The 21,920-nt window shown below is 56.0% G+C and overlaps 1 protein-coding gene across 1 annotated transcript; it reads left to right on the plus strand.

Moving 5' to 3' along the window:
* The first annotated feature begins 1,120 nt into the window (after positions 1–1,120).
* MAB21L3 (mab-21 like 3) lies at positions 1,121–16,766 on the plus strand. Its single transcript, XM_089667842.1, has 4 exons — positions 1,121–1,557; positions 8,170–8,351; positions 8,644–8,838; positions 15,130–16,766. The coding sequence occupies exons 1-4, from the start codon at positions 1,209–1,211 to the stop codon at positions 15,385–15,387; spliced, it is 984 nt and encodes a 327-aa protein (XP_089523968.1). The 5' UTR covers positions 1,121–1,208; the 3' UTR covers positions 15,388–16,766.
* The last annotated feature ends 5,154 nt before the right edge of the window (positions 16,767–21,920 follow it).

Raw genomic sequence — 21,920 nt, forward strand, 5'->3', positions numbered from 1 at the left:
TACTTGGGGCAATATAGTGTATATACGGGGGGGGGACAATACTTGGGGCAATATAGTGTATATACGGGGGGGGGACAATACTTGGGGCAATATAGTGTATATACGGGGGGGGGACAATACTTGGGGCAATATAGTGTATATACGGGGGGGGGACAATACTTGGGGTAATATGATGTATATACGGGGGGGGGGACAATACTTGGGGCAATATGATGTATATACGGGGGGGGGACAATACTTGGGGCAATATGATGTATATACAGGGGGGGGGACAATACTTGGGGCAATATAGTGTATATATGGGGGGGCGGGGACAATACTTGGGGCAATATGATGTATATACGGGGGGCGGGGACAATACTTGGGGCAATATAGTGTATATATGGGGGGGCGGGGACAATACTTGGGGCAATATGATGTATATACGGGGGGGGGACAATACTTGGGGCAATATAGTGTATATACGGGGGGGGGACAATACTTGGGGCAATATAGTGTATATATGGGGGGGCGGGGACAATACTTGGGGCAATATGATGTATATACGGGGGGGGGGGACAATACTTGGGGCAATATAGTGTATATATGGGGGGGCGGGGACAATACTTGGGGCAATATGATGTATATACGGGGGGGGACAATACTTGGGGCAATATGATGTATATACGGGGGGGGACAATACTTGGGGCAATATGATGTATATACAGGGGGGGGACAATACTTGGGGCAATACAGGGTATATACGGGGGGGGGACAATACTTGGGGAAATATGATGTATATACGGGGGGGGGACAATACTTGGGACAATATAGGGTATATACGGGGGGGGGGACAATACTTGGGGAAATATGATGTATATACGGGGGGGGGACAATACTTGGGGCAATATAGTGTATATACGGGGGGGGGGGGACAATACTTGGGGCAATATAGTGTATATACGGGGGGGGGACAATACTTGGGGCAATATAGTGTATATACGGGGGGGGGACAATATTTGGGGCAATATAGTGTATATACGGGGCGGGGACAATACTTGGGGCAATATAGTGTATATACGGGGGGGGGGGGACAATACTTGGGGCAATATAGTGTATATACGGGGGGGGGACAATACTTGGGGCAATATGATGTATATACAGGGGGGGGGACAATACTTGGGGCAATACAGGGCATATAATCAGTACTGGTCACCCCCATCACATGTATGACGTCACGGCAGGTTACTCCTCGGTGTCACAACTCTCTCTGTTCCTCTCGGCAGGTCATGGCCCCCTCACAGCTCCTGGTCACAGTTCCCCTTCGAGGTCTCAGTGGTTTCCGCCATAGACGTTCTCGCCGTTGGCGGTATTACACCCCGAGTGGCGTTCGCCTCCTCACCCCGGTCATGGAGCCGGAGAAGCTCCACCAATGGCTGGAAGTGGAGCAGTTCCAGAAGAGCACCCCCCAGTGGCATGAAGGTGATGTTAACATTCAGGGGGATTTGGTGCCGGCCAGAGTGGTGAACGTCTTCCATGGGCTCCTCCACCGAGCTATTCCTGCCTGTCACCTGTCTGGTAAGAGGACCTGTCTCCTCCATCGTCTCACCTCCATCTTCTCTCCTCCATCTTCTCTCCTCCATCGTCTCTCCTCCATCATCTCTCCTCTCTTCTTCTCTCCTCCATCTTCTCTCCTCCATCTTCTCTCCTCCATCGTCTCTCCTCCATCTTCTCTCTTCCATCTTCTCTCCTCCATCTTCTCTCCTCCATCTTCTCTCCTCCATCGTCTCTCCTCCATCATCTCTCCTCTCTTCTTCTCTCCTCCATCTTCTCTCCTCCATCGTCTCTCCTCCATCTTCTCTCCTCCATCGTCTCTCCTCCATCTTCTCTCCTCCATCTTCTCTCCTCCATCGTCTCTCCTCCATCTTCTCTCCTCCATCGTCTCTCCTCCATCTTCTCTCCTCCATCTTCTCTCCTCCATCGTCTCTCCTCCATCGTCTCTCCTCCATCGTCTCTCCTCCATCTTCTCTCTTCCATCTTCTCTCCTCCATCTTCTCTCCTCCATCTTCTCTCCTCTCTTCTCCTCCATCGTCTCACCTCCATCTTCTCTCCTCCATCTTCTCTCCTCCATCTTCTCTCCTCTCTTCTCTTCCATCGTCTCTCCTCCATCTTCTCTCCTCCATCGTCTCTCCTCCATCTTCTCTCCTCCATCTTCTCTCCTCTCTTCTCCTCCATCGTCTCTCCTCCATCTTCTCTCCTCCATCGTCTCTCCTCCATCTTCTCTCCTCCATCTTCTCTCCTCCATCGTCTCTCCTCCATCTTCTCTCCTCCATCTTCTCTCCTCCATCGTCTTTCCTCCATCATCTCTCCTCTCTTCTTCTCTCCTCCATCTTCTCTCCTCCATCGTCTCTCCTCCATCTTCTCTCCTCCATCGTCTCTCCTCCATCTTCTCTCCTCCATCTTCTCTCCTCCATCGTCTCTCCTCCATCTTCTCTCCTCCATCTTCTCTCCTCCATCGTCTCTCCTCCATCTTCTCTCCTCTCTTCTCTTCCATCGTCTCTCCTCCATCTTCTCTCCTCCATCGTCTCTCCTCCATCTTCTCTCCTCCATCTTCTCTCCTCTCTTCTCCTCCATCGTCTCTCCTCCATCTTCTCTCCTCCATCGTCTCTCCTCCATCTTCTCTCCTCCATCTTCTCTCCTCCATCGTCTCTCCTCCATCTTCTCTCCTCCATCTTCTCTCCTCCATCGTCTCTCCTCCATCTTCTCTCCTCTCTTCTTCTCTCCTCCATCATCTCTCCTCCATCATCTCTCCTCCATCTTCTCTCCTCCATCGTCTCTCCTCCATCTTCTCTCCTCCATCTTCTCTCCTCCATCTTCTCTCCTCTCTTCTCCTCCATCGTCTCTCCTCCATCTTCTCTCCTCTCTTCTCCTCCATCGTCTCTCCTCCATCTTCTCTCCTCCATCTTCTCTCCTCCATCGTCTCTCCTCCATCTTCTCTCCTCCATCGTCTCTCCTCCATCGTCTCTCCTCCATCTTCTCTCCTCCATCGTCTCTCCTCCATCTTCTCTCTTCCATCTTCTCTCCTCCATCTTCTCTCCTCCATCTTCTCTCCTCCATCGTCTCTCCTCCATCGTCTCTCCTCCATCTTCTCTCCTCCATCGTCTCTCCTCCATCGTCTCTCCTCCATCTTCTCTCCTCCATCGTCTCTCCTCCATCTTCTCTCCTCCATCTTCTCTCCTCTCTTCTCCTCCATCGTCTCTCCTCCATCTTCTCTCCTCCATCTTCTCTCCTCTCTTCTCCTCCATCGTCTCTCCTCCATCTTCTCTCCTCCATCTTCTCTCCTCCATCTTCTCTCCTCTCTTCTCCTCCATCGTCTCTCCTCCATCTTCTCTCCTCTCTTCTCCTCCATCGTCTCTCCTCCATCTTCTCTCCTCCATCTTCTCTCCTCCATCTTCTCTCCTCCATCTTCTCTCCTCCATCGTCTCTCCTCCATCTTCTCTCCTCCATCTTCTCTCCTCCATCTTCTCTCCTCCATCGTCTCTCCTCCATCTTCTCTCCTCCATCTTCTCTCCTCCATCGTCTCTCCTCCATCTTCTCTCCTCCATCTTCTCTCCTCCATCGTCTCTCTTCCATCTTCTCTCCTCCATATTCTCTCCTCCATCTTCTCTCCTCCATCTTCTCTCCTCCATCTTCTCTCTTCCATCTTCTCTCCTCCATATTCTCTCCTCCATCTTCTCTCCTCCATCTTCTCTCCTCCATCTTCTCTCCTCTCTTCTCCTCCATCGTCTCACCTCCATCTTCTCTCCTCCATCTTCTCTCCTCTCTTCTCCTCCATCGTCTCTCCTCCATCTTCTCTCCTCCATCGTCTCTCCTCCATCTTCTCTCCTCCATCTTCTCTCCTCTCTTCTCCTCCATCGTCTCTCCTCCATCTTCTCTCCTCCATCGTCTCTCCTCCATCTTCTCTCCTCCATCTTCTCTCCTCCATCTTCTCTCCTCCATCGTCTCTCTTCCATCTTCTCTCCTCCATCTTCTCTCCTCCATCGTCTCTCTTCCATCTTCTCTCCTCCATCTTCTCACCTCCATCTTCTCTCCTCCATCTTCTCTCCTCTCTTCTCCTCCATCGTCTCTCCTCCATCTTCTCTCCTCCATCGTCTCTCCTCCATCTTCTCTCCTCCATCTTCTCTCCTCTCTTCTCCTCCATCGTCTCTCCTCCATCTTCTCTCCTCCATCTTCTCTCCTCCATCGTCTCTCTTCCATCTTCTCTCCTCCATCTTCTCTCCTCCATCTTCTCTCCTCCATCTTCTCTCCTCCATCGTCTCTCCTCCATCTTCTCTCCTCCATCGTCTCTCCTCCATCTTCTCTCCTCCATCATCTCTCCTCCATCTTCTCTCTTCCATCTTCTCTCCTCCATCTTCTCTCCTCCATCTTCTCTTCTCCATCTTCTCTCCTCTCTTCTCCTCCATCGTCTCTCCTCCATCTTCTCTCCTCCATCTTCTCTCCTCCATCTTCTCTCCTCTCTTCTCCTCCATCGTCTCTCCTCCATCTTCTCTCCTCCATCTTCTCTCCTCTCTTCTTCTCTCCTCCATCTTCTCTCCTCCATCTTCTCTCCTCTCTTCTCCTCCATCGTCTCTCCTCCATCTTCTCTCCTCCATCGTCTCTCCTCCATCTTCTCTCCTCCATCTTCTCTCCTCCATCTTCTCTCCTCCATCGTCTCTCTTCCATCTTCTCTCCTCCATCTTCTCTCCTCCATCGTCTCTCTTCCATCTTCTCTCCTCCATCTTCTCACCTCCATCTTCTCTCCTCCATCTTCTCTCCTCTCTTCTCCTCCATCTTCTCTCCTCCATCATCTCTCCTCCATCATCTCTCCTCCATCGTCTCTCCTCCATCTTCTCTCCTCCATCTTCTCTCCTCCATCTTCTCTCCTCCATCGTCTCTCCTCCATCTTCTCTCCTCCATCTTCTCTCCTCCATCATCTCTCCTCCATCTTCTCTCCTCCATCTTCTCTCCTCCATCTTCTCTCCTCCATCGTCTCTCTTCCATCTTCTCTCCTCCATCTTCTCTCCTCCATCGTCTCTCTTCCATCTTCTCTCCTCCATCTTCTCACCTCCATCTTCTCTCCTCCATCTTCTCTCCTCTCTTCTCCTCCATCTTCTCTCCTCCATCATCTCTCCTCCATCATCTCTCCTCCATCGTCTCTCCTCCATCTTCTCTCCTCCATCTTCTCTCCTCCATCTTCTCTCCTCCATCGTCTCTCCTCCATCTTCTCTCCTCCATCTTCTCTCCTCCATCTTCTCTCCTCCATCTTCTCTCCTCCATCGTCTCTCCTCCATCTTCTCTCCTCCATCTTCTCTCCTCCATCGTCTCTCCTCCATCTTCTCTCCTCCATCTTCTCTCCTCCATCGTCTCTCCTCCATCTTCTCTCCTCCATCTTCTCTCCTCCATCTTCTCTCCTCCATCGTCTCTCCTCCATCGTCTCTCCTCTCTTCTTCTCCACCATCTCTGAGCGTATGACCCTTTATATGTCCATCATCTCCTGAGCCTCTAAGATCCGGCCAAGGCTTCCTGGATCCATAGAATCCGAGAAGATCCCACGACAGACCGTCGGCCAGATCTGATTTCATGTCATCTAATAATTCGAGGTCTCGGGAATTCGGTTCTTCTGGAGATCTTGGCTCATTGGCACAAACAGTCCGTATCCCCGGAGAGAAGGATAGTCCAGGTGATTGCTGGAGCAGAGCTGGCATGTGGCCGGCCTGGAATCCGGAATGAGGAGAAGGTTCTCCATGCGGCTCCCCGAAGATGGAACATTGAGCCCACAGGAGCAGGAAATGCCCACTGGGCCAAGGGGGTCCATGCTGTAATGGTGACCCCTCTGTGGGTGGGCTCTGGGGGAGGAGAGCAGCTGGTCCTGGAAGAGGTTCTGGATAGTGCTGGCAGCACACAGCAGGCAGGCGGGTCACAGCAGACGTGTCACGGCACATGGGTCATGGCAGACGGGTCACGGCAGACGGGTCACCGCGGATGGGTCACGGCAGGCGGGTCACGGCAGACGGGTCACAGCAGATGGGTCACGGCACATGGGTCACCGTGGATGGGTCGCGGCAGACGGGTCACGGCACATGGGTCACCGTGGATGGGTCGCGGCAGACGGGTCACAGCAGGCAGGACAGGAGATGTGGTCAGGAAAAGGTGCCAAGGTCAGAAAACCAGGAGACAGAAGGTAGAGGATAAAGGAGGTCAGGGCTAGCACAGGGGTCACTGGAGACACAGGGGTCACTGGAGACACAGGGGTCACTGGAGACACAGAAGACACAGGGGTCACCGTAGACACTGGAGACACAGGGGTCACTGGAGACACAGAAGACACAGGGGTCACTGGAGACACTGGAGACGGGTCACTGGAGACACAGAAGACACAGGGGTCATTGGAGACACTGGAGATGGGTCACTGGAGACACAGAAGACACAGAGGTCACCGTAGACACTGGAGACACAGGGGTCACTGGAGACACAGAAGACACAGGGGTCACTGGAGACACTGGAGACGGGTCACTGGAGACACAGAAGACACACGGGTCACTGGAGGCACAGGAGCACACAGGAGACACAGGGGTCACTGGAGCACACGGGTCACTGGAGACACAGGAGCACACAGGGGTCACTGGAGACATAGGAGCACACAGGGGTCACTGGAGACACAGGGGTCACTGGAGACACAGGGGTCACTGGAGACACAGGAGCAAACGGGTCACTGGAGACACAGGGGTCACTGGAGACACAGGGGTCACTGGAGACACAGAAGACACAGGGGTCATTGGAGACACTGGAGATGGGTCACTGGAGACACAGAAGACACAGGGGTCATTGGAGACGGGTCACTGGAGCCACAGAAGACACAGGAGTCACTGGAGACACAGGCATCACTGGAGATACTGGAGACACAGGGGTCACTGGAGACACAGAAGACACAGGGGTCACCGTAGACACTGGAGACACAGGGGTCACTGGAGACACAGAAGACACACGGGTCATTAGAGACACTGGAGACGGGTCACTGGAGACACAGAAGACACACGGGTCACTGGAGGCACAGGAGCACACAGGAGACACAGGGGTCACTGGAGCACACGGGTCACTGGAGACACAGGAGCACACAGGGGTCACTGGAGACACAGGGGCCACTGGAGACACAGGAGCACACAGGGGTCACTGGAGACACAGGAGCACACGGGTCACTGGAGACACAGGGGTCACTGGAGACACAGGAGCAAACGGGTCACTGGAGACACAGGGGTCACTGGAGACACAGGAGCACACAGGGGTCACTGGAAACACAAGAGAGCACAGGGGTCACTGGAGGCACAGGAGAGCACAGGGGTCACTGGAGACAGAGGGGTCACTGGAGACACAGGAGAGCACAGGGGTCACTGGAGACACAGGAGCACACAGGGGTCACTGGAGACACAGGGGTCACTGGAGACACAGGAGCAAACAGGTCACTGGAGACACAGGAGCAAACAGGGGTCACTGGAGACACGGGTCACTGGAGACACAGGGGTCACTGGAGGCACAGGAGCACATAGGGGTCACTGGAAACACAACAGAGCACAGGGGTCACTGGAGGCACAGGAGCAAACAGGGGTCACTGGAGACACAGGGGTCACTGAAGGCACAGGAGCACATAGGGGTCACTGGAAACACAAGAGAGCACAGGGGTCACTGGAGGCACAGGAGAGCACAGGGGTCACTGGAAACACAGGAGAGCACAGGGGTCACTGGAGACACAGGAGAGCACAGGGGTCACTGGAGACACAGGGGTCACTGGAGACACAGGAGAGCACAGGGGTCACTGGAGACACAGGAGAGCACAGGGGTCACTGGAGGCAGGCACAGAGGACTCCAGCAGGGGACTTGACTTGGGCACAGTGGTCCATTGTTCGAATGTTGAGCAATGCATTGCCCGGCCCTTGGAGCTAGCACCAATCAGGAGACCTGCCAGTGCCAGCACTCCAGGAGATGACAGAAGGACTGATGCTGGAACCACGGAGAGGTGAGTCAGACACTCGTTTTCACTTGAATTGCCCATCACATTGATCAGGGTCCATGTTTTGTACCATTGGAGACACAGGAGTCACCGATGACCCCGGAGTGCACAGGGACCACCAATGTTTTCTGCCATCTCTCTTACAGACAAGGTGAGTGTGATGGAGTCCATTGGCCCAATCATCAGAGTCAATGTGGAGACTTCCATTCAGACGGTAGACGTGGAGTTGGTTCCTGTGGTGGAAATTCCTAGCAGTTGGCCCAGGTCCGGCCGCTGGCCAAGGTTCTTCAAGCGATGGCCTTCCAAAGACAAGGCGCGATGTGTTAAGGTACGAGGATGAGGTAGGAAGTTGTCTGTCCAGTTGTCTACACACCATTGGTTCCCCATCAGAGATGAGCGAACATTTCCCCCTCGACATTTCATCGTGTTCAGATGGTGTCATTAATATCAGCAGCAAGGCCAACATTTAGAGGGTGTCATGGGCTGTCCTATTAGGTTCCTCCAATCTTCTCACCCAATCCATCTCCTCTGGCTTCCTCTTATACCTTTGGGACTCTCCTTCATTCCTCCACCCTTTGAGTCCACATAACTAACATCTGATCCCTTCCTCCATCTTCCAGTCCTTTGGCTTTGACCTCATCGCTCGGACTAATTACCACTGGCAGTTGTCCTTCCTTCGTGCTGAGCGCCTCCTATTGGAGGGGATGGACGAGGACGGAGGGTGCCGGATGAAGTGTCTGCGTGTTGTTCGGCAGTTGAAGGAGGACGTGTGGTGTCCTGGAAATCGTCCCGTCATCACATCACAGCATCTCCAGGTGAGAAGATTCCTCCTAGGAATGGAAGACAATGAGTTTCATGGTATCTATGGTGGGTTCCATCCTAACAGGAGATACTTTCACTTCGTGTCACCCTGACCCTGGGGGTATCCAGATGGGCCCCGAGGTTGAGCAGGGACCTAGGAGTAACCTGGGTCATCCTGAGGACAGAATCCCCACCCCTTACTCTCATTGGCAGAAGTGTTCTACCATTGATGCCCCGGCTATCGGTACCATTCTCCTGGGACCCCATTATTGGTTTGGATTTGGTCTCCTAAAACATTTTGGTTCCCCATCAAACCCTATAAAATGAACGACTTTTATAAGAAGGTGCCCAAAAAATGGCAGACTCCACTTAGAGGGAGGAGACAGACTCCGCTTAGAGGGAGGAGACAGACTCCATATAGTGGGAGGAGACAGACTCCATATAGTGGGAGGAGACAGACTCCGCTTAGAGGGAGGAGACAGACTCCATATTGTTGGGTGGAGGCAGACTCCATATAGTGGGAGGGAACAGACTCCGCTTAGAGGGAGGAGACAGACTCCGCTTAGAGGGAGGAGACAGACTCCATATAGTGGGAGGAGACAGACTCCGCTTAGAGGGAGGAGACAGACTCCATATTGTTGGGTGGAGGCAGACTCCATATAGTGGGAGGGAACAGACTCCATATAGTGGGAGGGGACAGTCCATATAGTGGGAGGAGTCAGACTACATCAAGAGGGAGGAGACAGACTCCATATTGTTGGGTGGAGGCAGACTCCATATAGTGGGCGGGGACAGTCTCCATATATTGGGAGGGAAAAGACTCCATATAGTGGGAGGGGACAGTCTCCATCAGGGGCGGTCTGACAACTCATGGGGCCCCCGGGCAATAGGGGATCATGGGGCCCCTGTGTCCTCGCCCACACTCAAACCACACCCAAAAAAGCCTATGAAAGGTACTAAGGGCATCTCATGGGGCCCCCTACTGACCCCGGGCCCTCGGGCAGTGCCTGAGTTTCCAAATGGTCAGTCCGCCCCTGGTCTCCATATAGTGGGAGGAGACAGACTCCACAGAGTGGGCGGGGACAGACTCCATAGAGTGGGCGGGAACAGATGCCATAGGGTGAAAGGAGACAGACTCCACAGAGTGGGCGGGGACAGACTCCACAGAGGGGGTGGGGACAGACTCCACAGAGTGGGCGGGGACAGACTCCATAGAGTGGGCGGGGACAGACTTCTTATAGTGGGAGGGGACAGACTCCATAGAGTGGGTGGGGACAGACTCCACAGAGTGGGAGGGGACAGACTCCATAGAGTGGGCGGGGACAGACTCCACAGAGTGGGCGGGGACAGACGCTATAGAGTGGGCGGGGACAGACTCCACAGAGTGGGCGGGGACAGACTTCACAGAGTGGGCGGGTACAGACACTATAGAGTGGGCGGGGACAGACTCCATAGAGTGGGCGGGGACAGACGCCATAGAGTGGGCGGGGACAGGCGCTAAAGAGTGGGCGGGGACAGACTCCATAGAGTGGGTGGGGACAGACTCCATAGAGTGGACGGGGACAGATGCCATAGAGTGGGAGGGGACAGACTCCACAGAGTGGGCGGGGACAGATGCCATAGAGTGGGTGGGGACAGACGCCATAGAGTGGGCGGGGACAGACGCTATAGAGTGGGCGGGGACAGACTCCATAGAGTGGGCGGGGACAGACGCCATAGAGTGGGCGGGGACAGACGCCATAGAGTGGGCGGGGACAGACTCCATAGAGTGGGCGGGGACAGACGCCATAGAGTGGGCGGGGACAGGCACTATAGAGTGGGCGGGGACAGACTCCACAGAGTGGGCGGGGACAGACTCCACAGAGTGGGCGGGGACAGACTCCACAGAGTGGGCGGGGACAGACGCTATAGAGTGGGCGGGGACAGACGCTATAGAGTGGGTGGGGACAGACTCCATAGAGTGGGTGGGGACAGATGCCATAGAGTGGGAGGGGACAGACTCCACAGAGTGGGCGGGGACAGATGCCACAGAGTGGGCGGGGACAGATGCCATAGAGTGGGTGGGGACAGACGCCATAGAGTGGGCGGGGACAGACGCTATAGAGTGGGCGGGGACAGACTCCATAGAGTGGGCGGGGACAGACGCCATAGAGTGGGCGGGGACAGACTCCATAGAGTGGGCGGGGACAGACTCCATACAGTGGGCGGGGACAGACTCCATAGAGTGGGTGGGGACAGACGCTATAGAGCGGACGGGGACAGACTCCACAGAGTGGGCGGGGACAGACTCCACAGAGTGGGCGGGGACAGACGCTATAGAGTGGGCGGGGACAGACGCTATAGAGTGGGTGGGGACAGACTCCATAGAGTGGGAGGGGACAGACTCCACAGAGTGGGCGGGGACAGATGCCACAGAGTGGGCGGGGACAGATGCCATAGAGTGGGTGGGGACAGACGCCATAGAGTGGGTGGGGACAGACGCTATAGAGTGGGCGGGGACAGACGCCATAGAGTGGGCGGGGACAGACGCCATAGAGTGGGCGGGGACAGACGCCATAGAGTGGGCGGGGACAGGCTCCATAGAGTGGGCGGGGCCAGACTCCACAGATTGGGCGGGGACAGACGCCATAGAGTGGGCGGGGAAAGACGCCATAGAGTGGGCGGGGACAGACTCCATAGAGTGGGCGGGGACAGACTCCATAGAGTGGGCGGGGACAGACGCCATAGAGTGGGCGGGGACAGGCGCTATAGAGTGGGCGGGGACAGACACCAGAGAGTGGGCGGGGACAGACTCCACAGAGTGGGCGGGGACAGACTCCACAGAGTGGGCGGGGACAGACGCCACAGAGTGGGTGGGGACAGACGCTATAGAGTGGACGGGACAGACTCCATAGAGTGGGCGGGGACAGACGCCATAGAGTGGGCGGGGACAGACGCCATAGAGTGGGCGGGGACAGACTCCACAGAGTGGGCGGGGACAGACTCCATAGAGTGGGCGGGGACAGACTCCATAGAGTGGGCGGGGACAGACTCCATAGAGTGGGCGGGGACAGACGCTATAGAGTGGGCGGGGACAGACTCCATAGAGTGGGCGGGGACAGACTCCATAGAGTGGGCGGGGACAGACGCTATAGAGTATGCGGGGACAGACTCCATAGAGTGGGCGGGGACAGACTCCATAGAGTGGGCGGGGACAGACTCCATAGAGTGGGTGGGGACAGACTCCATAGAGTGGGCGGGGACAGACTCCATAGAGTGGGTGGGGACAGACACCATAGAGTGGGCGGGACAGACACCATAGAGTGGGCGGGGACAGACTCCATAGAGTGGGCGGGGACAGACTCCATAGAGTGGTCGGGGACAGACTCCATAGAGTGGGTGGGGACAGACTCCATAGAGTGGGCGGGGACAGACGCTATAGAGTGGGCGGGACAGACAGCATAGAGTGGGCGGGGACAGACTCCACAGAGTGGGCGGGGACAGATGCCATAGAGTGGGCGGGGACAGACTCCATAGAGTGGGCGGGGACAGACGCTATAGAGTGGGCGGGGACAGACTCCACAGAGTGGGCGGGGACAGACTCCACAGAGTGGGCGGGGACAGACGCTATAGAGTGGGAGGGGACAGACGCTATAGAGTGGGTGGGGACAGACTCCATAGAGTGGATGGGGACAGATGCCATAGAGTGGGAGGGGACAGACTCCACAGAGTGGGCGGGGACAGATGCCACAGAGTGGGCGGGGACAGATGCCATAGAGTGGGTGGGGACAGACGCCATAGAGTGGGCGGGGACAGACGCTATAGAGTGGGCGGGGACAGACTCCATAGAGTGGGCGGGGACAGACGCCATAGAGTGGGCGGGGACAGACGCCATAGAGTGGGCGGGGACAGACTCCATAGAGTGGGCGGGGACAGACGCCATAGAGTGGGCGGGGACAGACGCTATAGAGTGGGCGGGGACAGACTCCATAGAGTGGGCGGGGACAGACTCCACAGAGTGGGTGGGGACAGATGCCATAGAGTGGGCGGGGACAGACTCCATAGAGTGGACGTGGAACAGACGCTATAGAGTGGGCGGGAACAGACTCCACAGAGTGGGCGGGGACAGACTCCACAGAGTGGGCGAGGACAGACGCTATAGAGTGGGCGGGGACAGACGCTATAGAGTGGGTGGGGACAGACTCCATAGAGTGGGCGGGGACAGATGCCATAGAGTGGGAGGGGACAGACTCCACAGAGTGGGCGGGGACAGATGCCACAGAGTGGGCGGGGACAGATGCCATAGAGTGGGTGGGGACAGACGCCATAGAGTGGGCGGGGAGAGACGCTATAGAGTGGGCGGGGACAGACTCCATAGAGTGGGCGGGGACAGACGCCATAGAGTGGGCGGGGACAGACTCCATAGAGTGGGCGGGGACAGACGCCATAGAGTGGGCGGGGACAGACTCCATAGAGTGGGCGGGGACAGACGCTATAGAGTGGGCGGGGACAGACTCCACAGAGTGGGCGGGGACAGACTCCACAGAGTGGGCGGGGACAGATGCCATAGAGTGGGCGGGGAAAGACGCCATAGAGTGGGCGGGGACAGACTCCATAGAGTGGGCGGGGACAGACTCCATAGAGTGGGCGGGGACAGACGCCATAGAGTGGGCGGGGACAGGCGCTATAGAGTGGGCGGGGACAGACGCCATAGAGTGGGCGGGGACAGACTCCACAGAGTGGGCGGGGACAGACGCCACAGAGTGGGTGGGGACAGACGCTATAGAGTGGGCGGGGACAGACTCCATAGAGTGGGCGGGGACAGACTCCACAGAGTGGGCGGGGACAGACTCCACAGAGTGGGCGGGGACAGACTCCACAGAGTGGGCGGGGACAGACTCCATAGAGTGGGCGGGGACAGACGCTATAGAGTGGGCGGGGACAGACTCCATAGAGTGGGCGGGGACAGACTCCATAGAGTGGGCGGGGACAGACGCTATAGAGTGGGCGGGGACAGACTCCATAGAGTGGGCGGGGACAGACTCCATAGAGTGGGCGGGACAGACACCATAGAGTGGGCGGGGACAGACTCCATAGAGTGGTCGGGGACAGACTCCATAGAGTGGGTGGGGACAGACTCCATAGAGTGGGCGGGGACAGACTTCATAGAGTGGGTGGGGAAAGACGCTATAGAGTGGGCGGGACAGACACCATAGAGTGGGCGGGGACAGACTCCATAGAGTGGGCGGGGACAGACTCCATAGAGTGGGCGGGGACAGACGCTATAGAGTGGGCGGGGACAGACTCCATAGAGTGGGCGGGGACAGACTCCATAGAGTGGGTGGGGACAGACTCCATAGAGTGGTTGGGGACAGACTCCATAGAGTGGGTGGGGACAGACTCCATAGAGTGGGCGGGGACAGACTCCATAGAGTGGGGCGGGGACAGACTCCATAGAGTGGGTGGGGACAGACTCCATAGAGTGGTCGGGGACAGACTCCATAGAGTGGGAGGGGACAGACTCCATAGAGTGGGTGGGGACAGACTCCATAGAGTGGGCGGGGACAGACTCCATAGAGTGGGCGGGGACAGACTCCATAGAGTGGTCGGGGACAGACTCCATAGAGTGGGCGGGGACAGACTCCATAGAGTGGGCGGGGACAGACGCTATAGAGTGGGCGGGGACAGACTCCATAGAGTGGGCGGGGACAGACTCCATAGAGTGGGCGGGGACAGACTCCATAGAGTGGGCGGGGACAGACTCCATAGAGTGGTCGGGGACAGACTCCATAGAGTGGGTGGGGACAGACTCCATAGAGTGGGCGGGGACAGACTCCATAGAGTGGTCGGGGACAGACTCCATAGAGTGGGTGGGGACAGACTCCATAGAGTGGGCGGGGACAGACTCCATAGAGTGGTCGGGGACAGACTCCATAGAGTGGGAGGGGACAGACTCCATAGAGTGGGCAGGGACAGACGCTATAGAGTGGGCGGGGACAGATGCCATAGAGTGGGCGGGGACAGACACCATAGAGTGGGCGGGGACAGACTCCATAGAGTGGTCTGGGACAGACTCCATAGACTGGGCGGGGACAGACGCTATAGAGTGGGCGGGGACAGACTCCATAGAGTGGTCGGGGACAGACTCCGTAGAGTGGTCGGGGACAGACTCCATAGAGTGGTTGGGGACAGACTCCATAGAGTGGGCGGGGACAGACTCCATAGAGTGGTCGGGGACAGACTCCATAGAGTGGGCGGGGACAGACTCCATAGAGTGGGCGGGGACAGACTCCATATCCGTGTCACCATCTCTTTGTTCTCACCAGATGATCCTCCTCTGGGAATGTGAACAGAACCCGTCCTCGAAGTCCTGGCTGGATTTTGGTTCCTGTTTCCTTCGTCTGGTCCGCAGACTTCTGAAATGTTCCAGGCAACGCTTCCTGCGCCATTTTTTTGTCCGACGGGCCAATCTGCTGAAATACGCCGATGCCAACCATCTGGACAACCTCGCTGACAAACTGGCCCGCTTCCTGCAGAGGCCCTCCCTGGACATGGCTTCATTGGATGGCCTCTCTAATTGTTAGAGACGGCCCCTACAGAGCAAGGAAGGTGAGGCATCCACACCGTGAACTGATAGCCCCTCCCCCTCATCTCAGGACATGAAGAGACCCCCAAGGGCCCCTCTAGCACAGTACAAGGAGGACATAGTCTACTCAGGAGCAGTAGACATTGGATTGTCTATGGGCTTCTCCAACCTACATCCCCGACTCGTTCCAGGAGTCTCTCAGGATCCTCAGTAGATGGCCTTCCATTGCGGCACACAGAGGAACCATGTTAGATGTTGAGATGGATTGCAATGGTCACCGGAGAGCCAGATCTGTGCCAAGGTTGTACTTCGGGGAGGACTTACCTTCCGACTCTACAGCCCAACGCAGATCCGTATTGGAGGAAGTATCGAAGCAACGCACCACCTTGGAGGGGCATCGTAGTTCTAGATGGATCTGTAACTCAAGTCTATGGATGGTTGGACACATGACCATAAATGATAACAATGTGGTCTATGATGCCTACCGATGGTCAGAGAGGGAACTGCATTACCAACCAAAGACATGTGGCCGCCTCTGCACATAACGCCAAGCGCCCGGAAGAATAAGGGCCGAGTCCCCTTTCCGGATGTTGTGATTGGTCGAACATTCCTGCATTCTGATCCCTCGAGTATTCTATATCTGGTACTTTGTACAGCGCCATGGCAGATGAGGGCAGCATGTAAAATAAAACGTGTCACCCCGGTTTTTCCTCACCACCCATTGGGGAGGTTCAGCTCACTGTTGTATTGGAGGAAATGCTGGTGAGGAATATGGACCTTGGGACAATGGACTGTGGGCTTCATACCCAACTTCCTTAGTATGAAGGTATCCCACCCTAGCCGTAATTTAGCCTGGATGCTGAGGTTGTATGTGTGAGGGAGTCATAATCTCACCATCGTATCTGAGCCAACAGGGCCCCTTCCTAGAGGAGCTGTCTCATCACCAAGGAACAATGGGCCCATGGACGGGACACTGGGATATTTCCCTCATGGCTGCCATGGCAGAAACAGACCTGCTGGTTATTTTATCTGGATGGGGAGGCTGGACATCTGTGGACGGGGGAAGTCCTATATCACCAACTGCTCTACAGAGCCAACCGGTGATGTCTTCGGAGTCTGGACCGAGGATTGATGGCCCATGGGCTAGGCACCAGGCTTCCTTCATAAACATATATTTTCATCATAGCTGCCATGGCAAGGACAGACTTGCTGGTTAATTAGCCTGGATGGTGAGACTGTATGGGGGGGGGGGGTTGTATCTCATCAAATGCTCTATGTAGCCAACAGGTCTCCAGACCAAGGAATGATGGCCCATGGATTGGACACAAGGCTACCTTAATAAAGGGATATTTCCCCATAGCCGCCATGGCAAGGACAGACCTGCTGGTTAATTAGCCTGGATGGTGAGACTGTATGGGGGGGGGGTTGTATCTCATAGAATGATCTATGTAGCCAACAGGTCTCCAGCCTGAGGAACGATGGCTAATGGACTGGACACCAGGCTACCTTATTACAGAGATATTTCCCCATAGCCACCATGGCAAGGACAGACCTGCTGGTTAATTAGCCTGGATGGTGAGACTGTACGGGGGGGGGGGGGGGGGGGTTGTATCTCACCGAATGATCTATGTAGCCAACAGGTCTCCAGCCTGAGGAACGATGGCCCATGGACTGGACACCAGGCTACCTTATTACAGAGATATTTCCCCATAGCCACCATGGCAAGGACAGACCTGCTGGTTAATTAGCCTGGATGGTGAGACTGTACGGGGGGGGGGGGGGGGGTTGTATCTCACCGAATGATCTATGGCGCCAACAGGTCTCCAGCCTGAGGAACGATGGCCCATGGACTGGACACCAGGCTTCCTTCATAAACATATATTTTCATCATAGCTGCCATGGCAAGGACAGACTTGCTGGTTAATTAGCCTGGATGGTGAGACTGTATGGGGGGGGGGGGGTTGTATCTCATCAAATGCTCTATGGCGCCAACAGGTCTCCAGACCAAGGAATGATGGCCCATGGATTGGACACAAGGCTACCTTAATAAAGGGATATTTCCCCATAGCCGCCATGGCAAGGACAGACCTGCTGGTTAATTAGCCTGGATGGTGAGACTGTATGGGGGGGGGGGTTGTATCTCATCAAATGCTCTATGGCGCCAACAGGTCTCCAGCCTGAGGAACGATGGCCCATGGACTGGACACCAGGCTACCTTATTACAGAGATATTTCCCCATAGCCACCATGGCAAGGACAGACCTGCTGGTTAATTAGCCTGGATGGTGAGACTGTACGGGGGGGGGGGGTTGTATCTCACCGAATGATCTATGTAGCCAACAGGTCTCCAGCCTGAGGAACGATGGCCCATGGACTGGACACCAGGCTACCTTATTACAGAGATATTTCCCCATAGCCACCATGGCAAGGACAGACCTGCTGGTTAATTAGCCTGGATGGTGAGACTGTACGGGGGGGGGGGGGGGTTGTATCTCACCGAATGATCTATGTAGCCAACAGGTCTCCAGCCTGAGGAACGATGGCCCATGGACTGGACACCAGGCTACCTTATTACAGAGATATTTCCCCATAGCCACCATGGCAAGGACAGACCTGCTGGTTAATTAGCCTGGATGGTGAGACTGTACGGGGGGGGGGGTTGTATCTCACCGAATGATCTATGGCGCCAACAGGTCTCCAGCCTGAGGAATGATGGCCCATGGACTGGACACCAGGCTACCTTAATAAAGGGACATTTCCCCATAGCCGCCATGGCAAGGACAGACCTGCTGGTTAATTAGCCTGGATGGTGAGACTGTACGGGGGGGGGGGGGGGGGGGTTGTATCTCATAGAATGATCTATGTAGCCAACAGGTCTCCAGCCTGAGGAACGATGGCCCATGGACTGGACACCAGGCTACGTTATTACAGGGATATTTGACTGCTCTACAAAGCCAATGGGAGCCCTTCATAGAGGTGCCGTCATCTCTCTGCCGGTGTTGTGATTTGATAAATGATCTCCGAAAACCAAGAAATCTATAAATGTAATAAAAAGTACATTGTAACCCCGATCTGTCCGTATCCTTCACCCTTCACCAACTCCAGACCTCCACCAACCCGCACGGTCCATCCAAACCGACCAGAGAACGCCCAACACCCTCACTAGGTGGAGTCTTGAAGTGATTTTCTCCCCCCCTCCCCCACATTCCACTTGCAGGGTATCTACAAACTCTTCTCTATGTAGGTGAATTATGTCGTATATTAAAAATAAAAATCATAAATGCAAAAATGTCTAAAATGAACTAAACGACCCGAATTCGGTGATGGTCAGCTGACTTGACATCGCTGATGTCACCAAAAGGCCCCACATAATGTTCAGAGTATGAAATGCTACAGAGAATGGACATCCTATGGTAGACGGTCAGAGACAGACCACAGGAGGGAGGAGACTTGGGACGTGCTTGAGGCTGGTGACGTGTCTGGCAACTGCCTGGAGACTGGGAACATGCCTGGAGACTGGCAACTGTCTGGAGACTGGGAACATGCCTGGAGACTGGGAACATGCCTGGAGACTGGCAACTGCCTGGAGACTGGGAACATGCCTGGAGACTGGGAACATGCCTGGAGACTGGGAACATGCCTGGAGACTGGGAACTGCCTGGAGACTGGGAACTGCCTGGAGAGACACCCAGAAATTGGGAACGCTTCAAGAGATGCTCAGAGACAGGGATATGCTTCAGGGGATGCCAAGAGACTGGGGATGCTCTTTGGGAGACTCCTAGAGATTGGGGACACACCTCGGGAGACTCCCAGAGATCGGGGACACACCTCGGGAGACTCCCAGAGATCGGGGACACACCTCGGGAGACTCTCAGAGATCGGGGACACACCTCGGGAGACTCCCAGAGATCGGGGACACACCTCAGGAGACTCTCAGAGATCGGGGACACACCTCGGGAGACTCCTAGAGATTGGGGACATACCTCGGGAGACTCTCAGAGATCGGGGACACACCTCGGGAGACTCTCAGAGATCGGGGACACACCTCGGGAGACTCTCAGAGATCGAGAACACACCTCGGGAGACCCCCAGAGATTGGGGACTTACCTCGGGAGACTCCTAGAAATTGGGGACACACCTCGGGAGACACTCAGAGATTGGGGACACACCTCGGGAGACCCCCAGAGATCGGGGACACACCTCGGGAGAATCTCAGAGATTGGGGACACACCTCGTGAGACTCCTAGAGATTGGGGACACACCTCGGGAGACACTCAGAGATTGGGGACACACCTCGGGAGACTCTCAGAGATCGGGGACACACCTCGGGAGACTCCTAGAGATTGGGGACACACCTCGGGAGACACTCAGAGATCGGGGACACACCTCGGGAAACTCTCAGAGATTGGGGACACACCTCGGGAGACTCCTAGAATTTGGGGACACACCTCGGGAGACTCTCAGAGATTAGGGACACACCTCGGGAGCCTCCTAGAGATTGGGGACACAACTCGGGAGACTCTCAGAGATCGGGGACACACCTCGGGAGACTCTCAGAGATTGGGGACACACCTCGGGAAACTCTCAGAGATTGGGGACACACCTCGGGAGACTCTCAGAGATCGAGGACACAACTCGGGAGACTCTCAGAGATCGAGGACACACCTCGGGAGACTCCTAGAGATCGGGGACACACCTCGGGAGACTTCCAGAGATCGGGGACACACCTCGGGAGACCCCCAGAGATCGGGGACACACCTCGGGAGACCCCCAGAGATCGGGGACACACCTTGGGAGACCCTCAGAGATCGGGGACACACCTCGGGAGACCCTCAGAGATCGGGGACACACCTCGGGAGACTCCTAGAGATTGGGGACACACCTCGGGAGACTCCTAAAATTTGGGGACACATCTCGGGAGACTCTCAGAGATTGGGGACACACCTCGGGAGACTCTCAGAGATTGGGGACACACCTCGGGAGACTCCTAGAGATTGGGGACACACCTTGGGAGACTCCTAGAGATCGGGGACACACCTCGGGAGACTCCTAGAGATTGGGGACACACCTCGGGAGACTCTCAGAGATCGGGGACACACCTAAAGAGACTCTCAGAGATCGGGGACACAACTCGGGAGACTCTCAGAGATCGAGGACACACCTAAAGAGACTCTCAGAGATCGGGGACACACCTCGGGAGACTCCTAGAGATCGGGGACACACCTCGGGAGACTTCCAGAGATCGGGGACACACCTCGGGAGACCCCCAGAGATCGGGGACACACCTCGGGAGACCCCCAGAGATCGGGGACACACCTTGGGAGACCCTCAGAGATCGGGGACACACCTCGGGAGACCCTCAGAGATCGGGGACACACCTCGGGAGACTCCTAGAGATTGGGGACATACCTCGGGAGACTCCTAAAATTTGGGGACACACCTCGGGAGACTCTGAAAGATTGGGGACACACCTCGGGAGACTCTCAGAGATCGGGGACACACCTCGGGAGACTCTCAGAGATCGGGGACACACCTCGGGAGACCCCCAGAGATCGGGGACACACCTCGGGAGACTCTCAGAGATCGGGGACACACCTCGGGAGACTCTCAGAGATCTGGGACACACCTCGGGAGACTCCCAGAGTTCGGGGACACACTTTGGGAGACTTCCAGAGATCGGGGACACACCTCGGGAGACCCTCAGAGATCAGGGACACACCTCGGGAGACCCTCAGAGATCGGGGACACACCTTGGGAGACCCTCCGAGATCGGGGACACACCTCGGGAGACTCTGAGAGATCGAGGACACACCTCGGGAGACCCTGAGAGATCGAGGACACACCTCGGGAGACCCTCAGAGATCGGGGACACACCTCGGGAGACCCTCAGAGATCGGGGACACACCTCGGGAGACCTTTAGAGATCGGGGACACAACTCGGGAGACTCTCAGAGATCGGGGACACACTCGGGAGACTCCTAGAGATCGGGGACACACCCCGGGAGACTCCTAGAGTTCGGGGACACACTTTGGGAGACTTCCAGAGATCGGGGACACAGCTCGGGAGTCTCCTAGAGATTGGGGACACACCTCGGGAGACTCCTAGAGTTCGGGGACACACTTTGGGAGACTTCCAGAGATCGGGGACACAGCTCGGGAGACCCCCAGAGATCGGGGACACACCTCGGGAGACTCTGAGAGATTGAGGACACACCTCGGGAGACCCTGAGAGTTCGAGGACACACCTCGGGAGACCCTCAGAGATTGGGGACACACCTCGGGAGACTCTCAGAGATCGGGGACACACCTCGGGAGACTCTCAGAGATCGGGGACACACCTCGGGAGACCCCCAGAGATCGGGGACACACCTCGGGAGACTCTCAGAGATCGGGGACACACCTCGGGAGACTCTCAGAGATCTGGGACACACCTCGGGAGACTCCCAGAGTTCGGGGACACACTTTGGGAGACTTCCAGAGATCGGGGACACACCTCGGGAGACCCTCAGAGATCAGGGACACACCTCGGGAG

This window comes from Staurois parvus, unplaced genomic scaffold (assembly GCF_062004578.1).
Source record: "Staurois parvus isolate SC_StPar_1 unplaced genomic scaffold, SC_StPar_1.0 ptg003605l, whole genome shotgun sequence".
In the NCBI taxonomy this organism is placed as follows: Eukaryota; Metazoa; Chordata; class Amphibia; order Anura; family Ranidae; genus Staurois; species Staurois parvus.

What these genes read in the sequence shown, in the direction of transcription:
- MAB21L3 (XM_089667842.1), top strand. Translation starts at nt 1,209, where the DNA reads ATGACGTCACGGCAGGTTACTCCTCGGTGTCACAACTCTCTCTGTTCC. An exon ending in ACAAGGCGCGATGTGTTAAG is followed by an intron (nt 8,352 to 8,643) that starts GTACGAGGATGA and finishes TCCATCTTCCAG; the next exon opens with TCCTTTGGCTTTGACCTCAT. An exon ending in TCACATCACAGCATCTCCAG is followed by an intron (nt 8,839 to 15,129) that starts GTGAGAAGATTC and finishes TGTTCTCACCAG; the next exon opens with ATGATCCTCCTCTGGGAATG.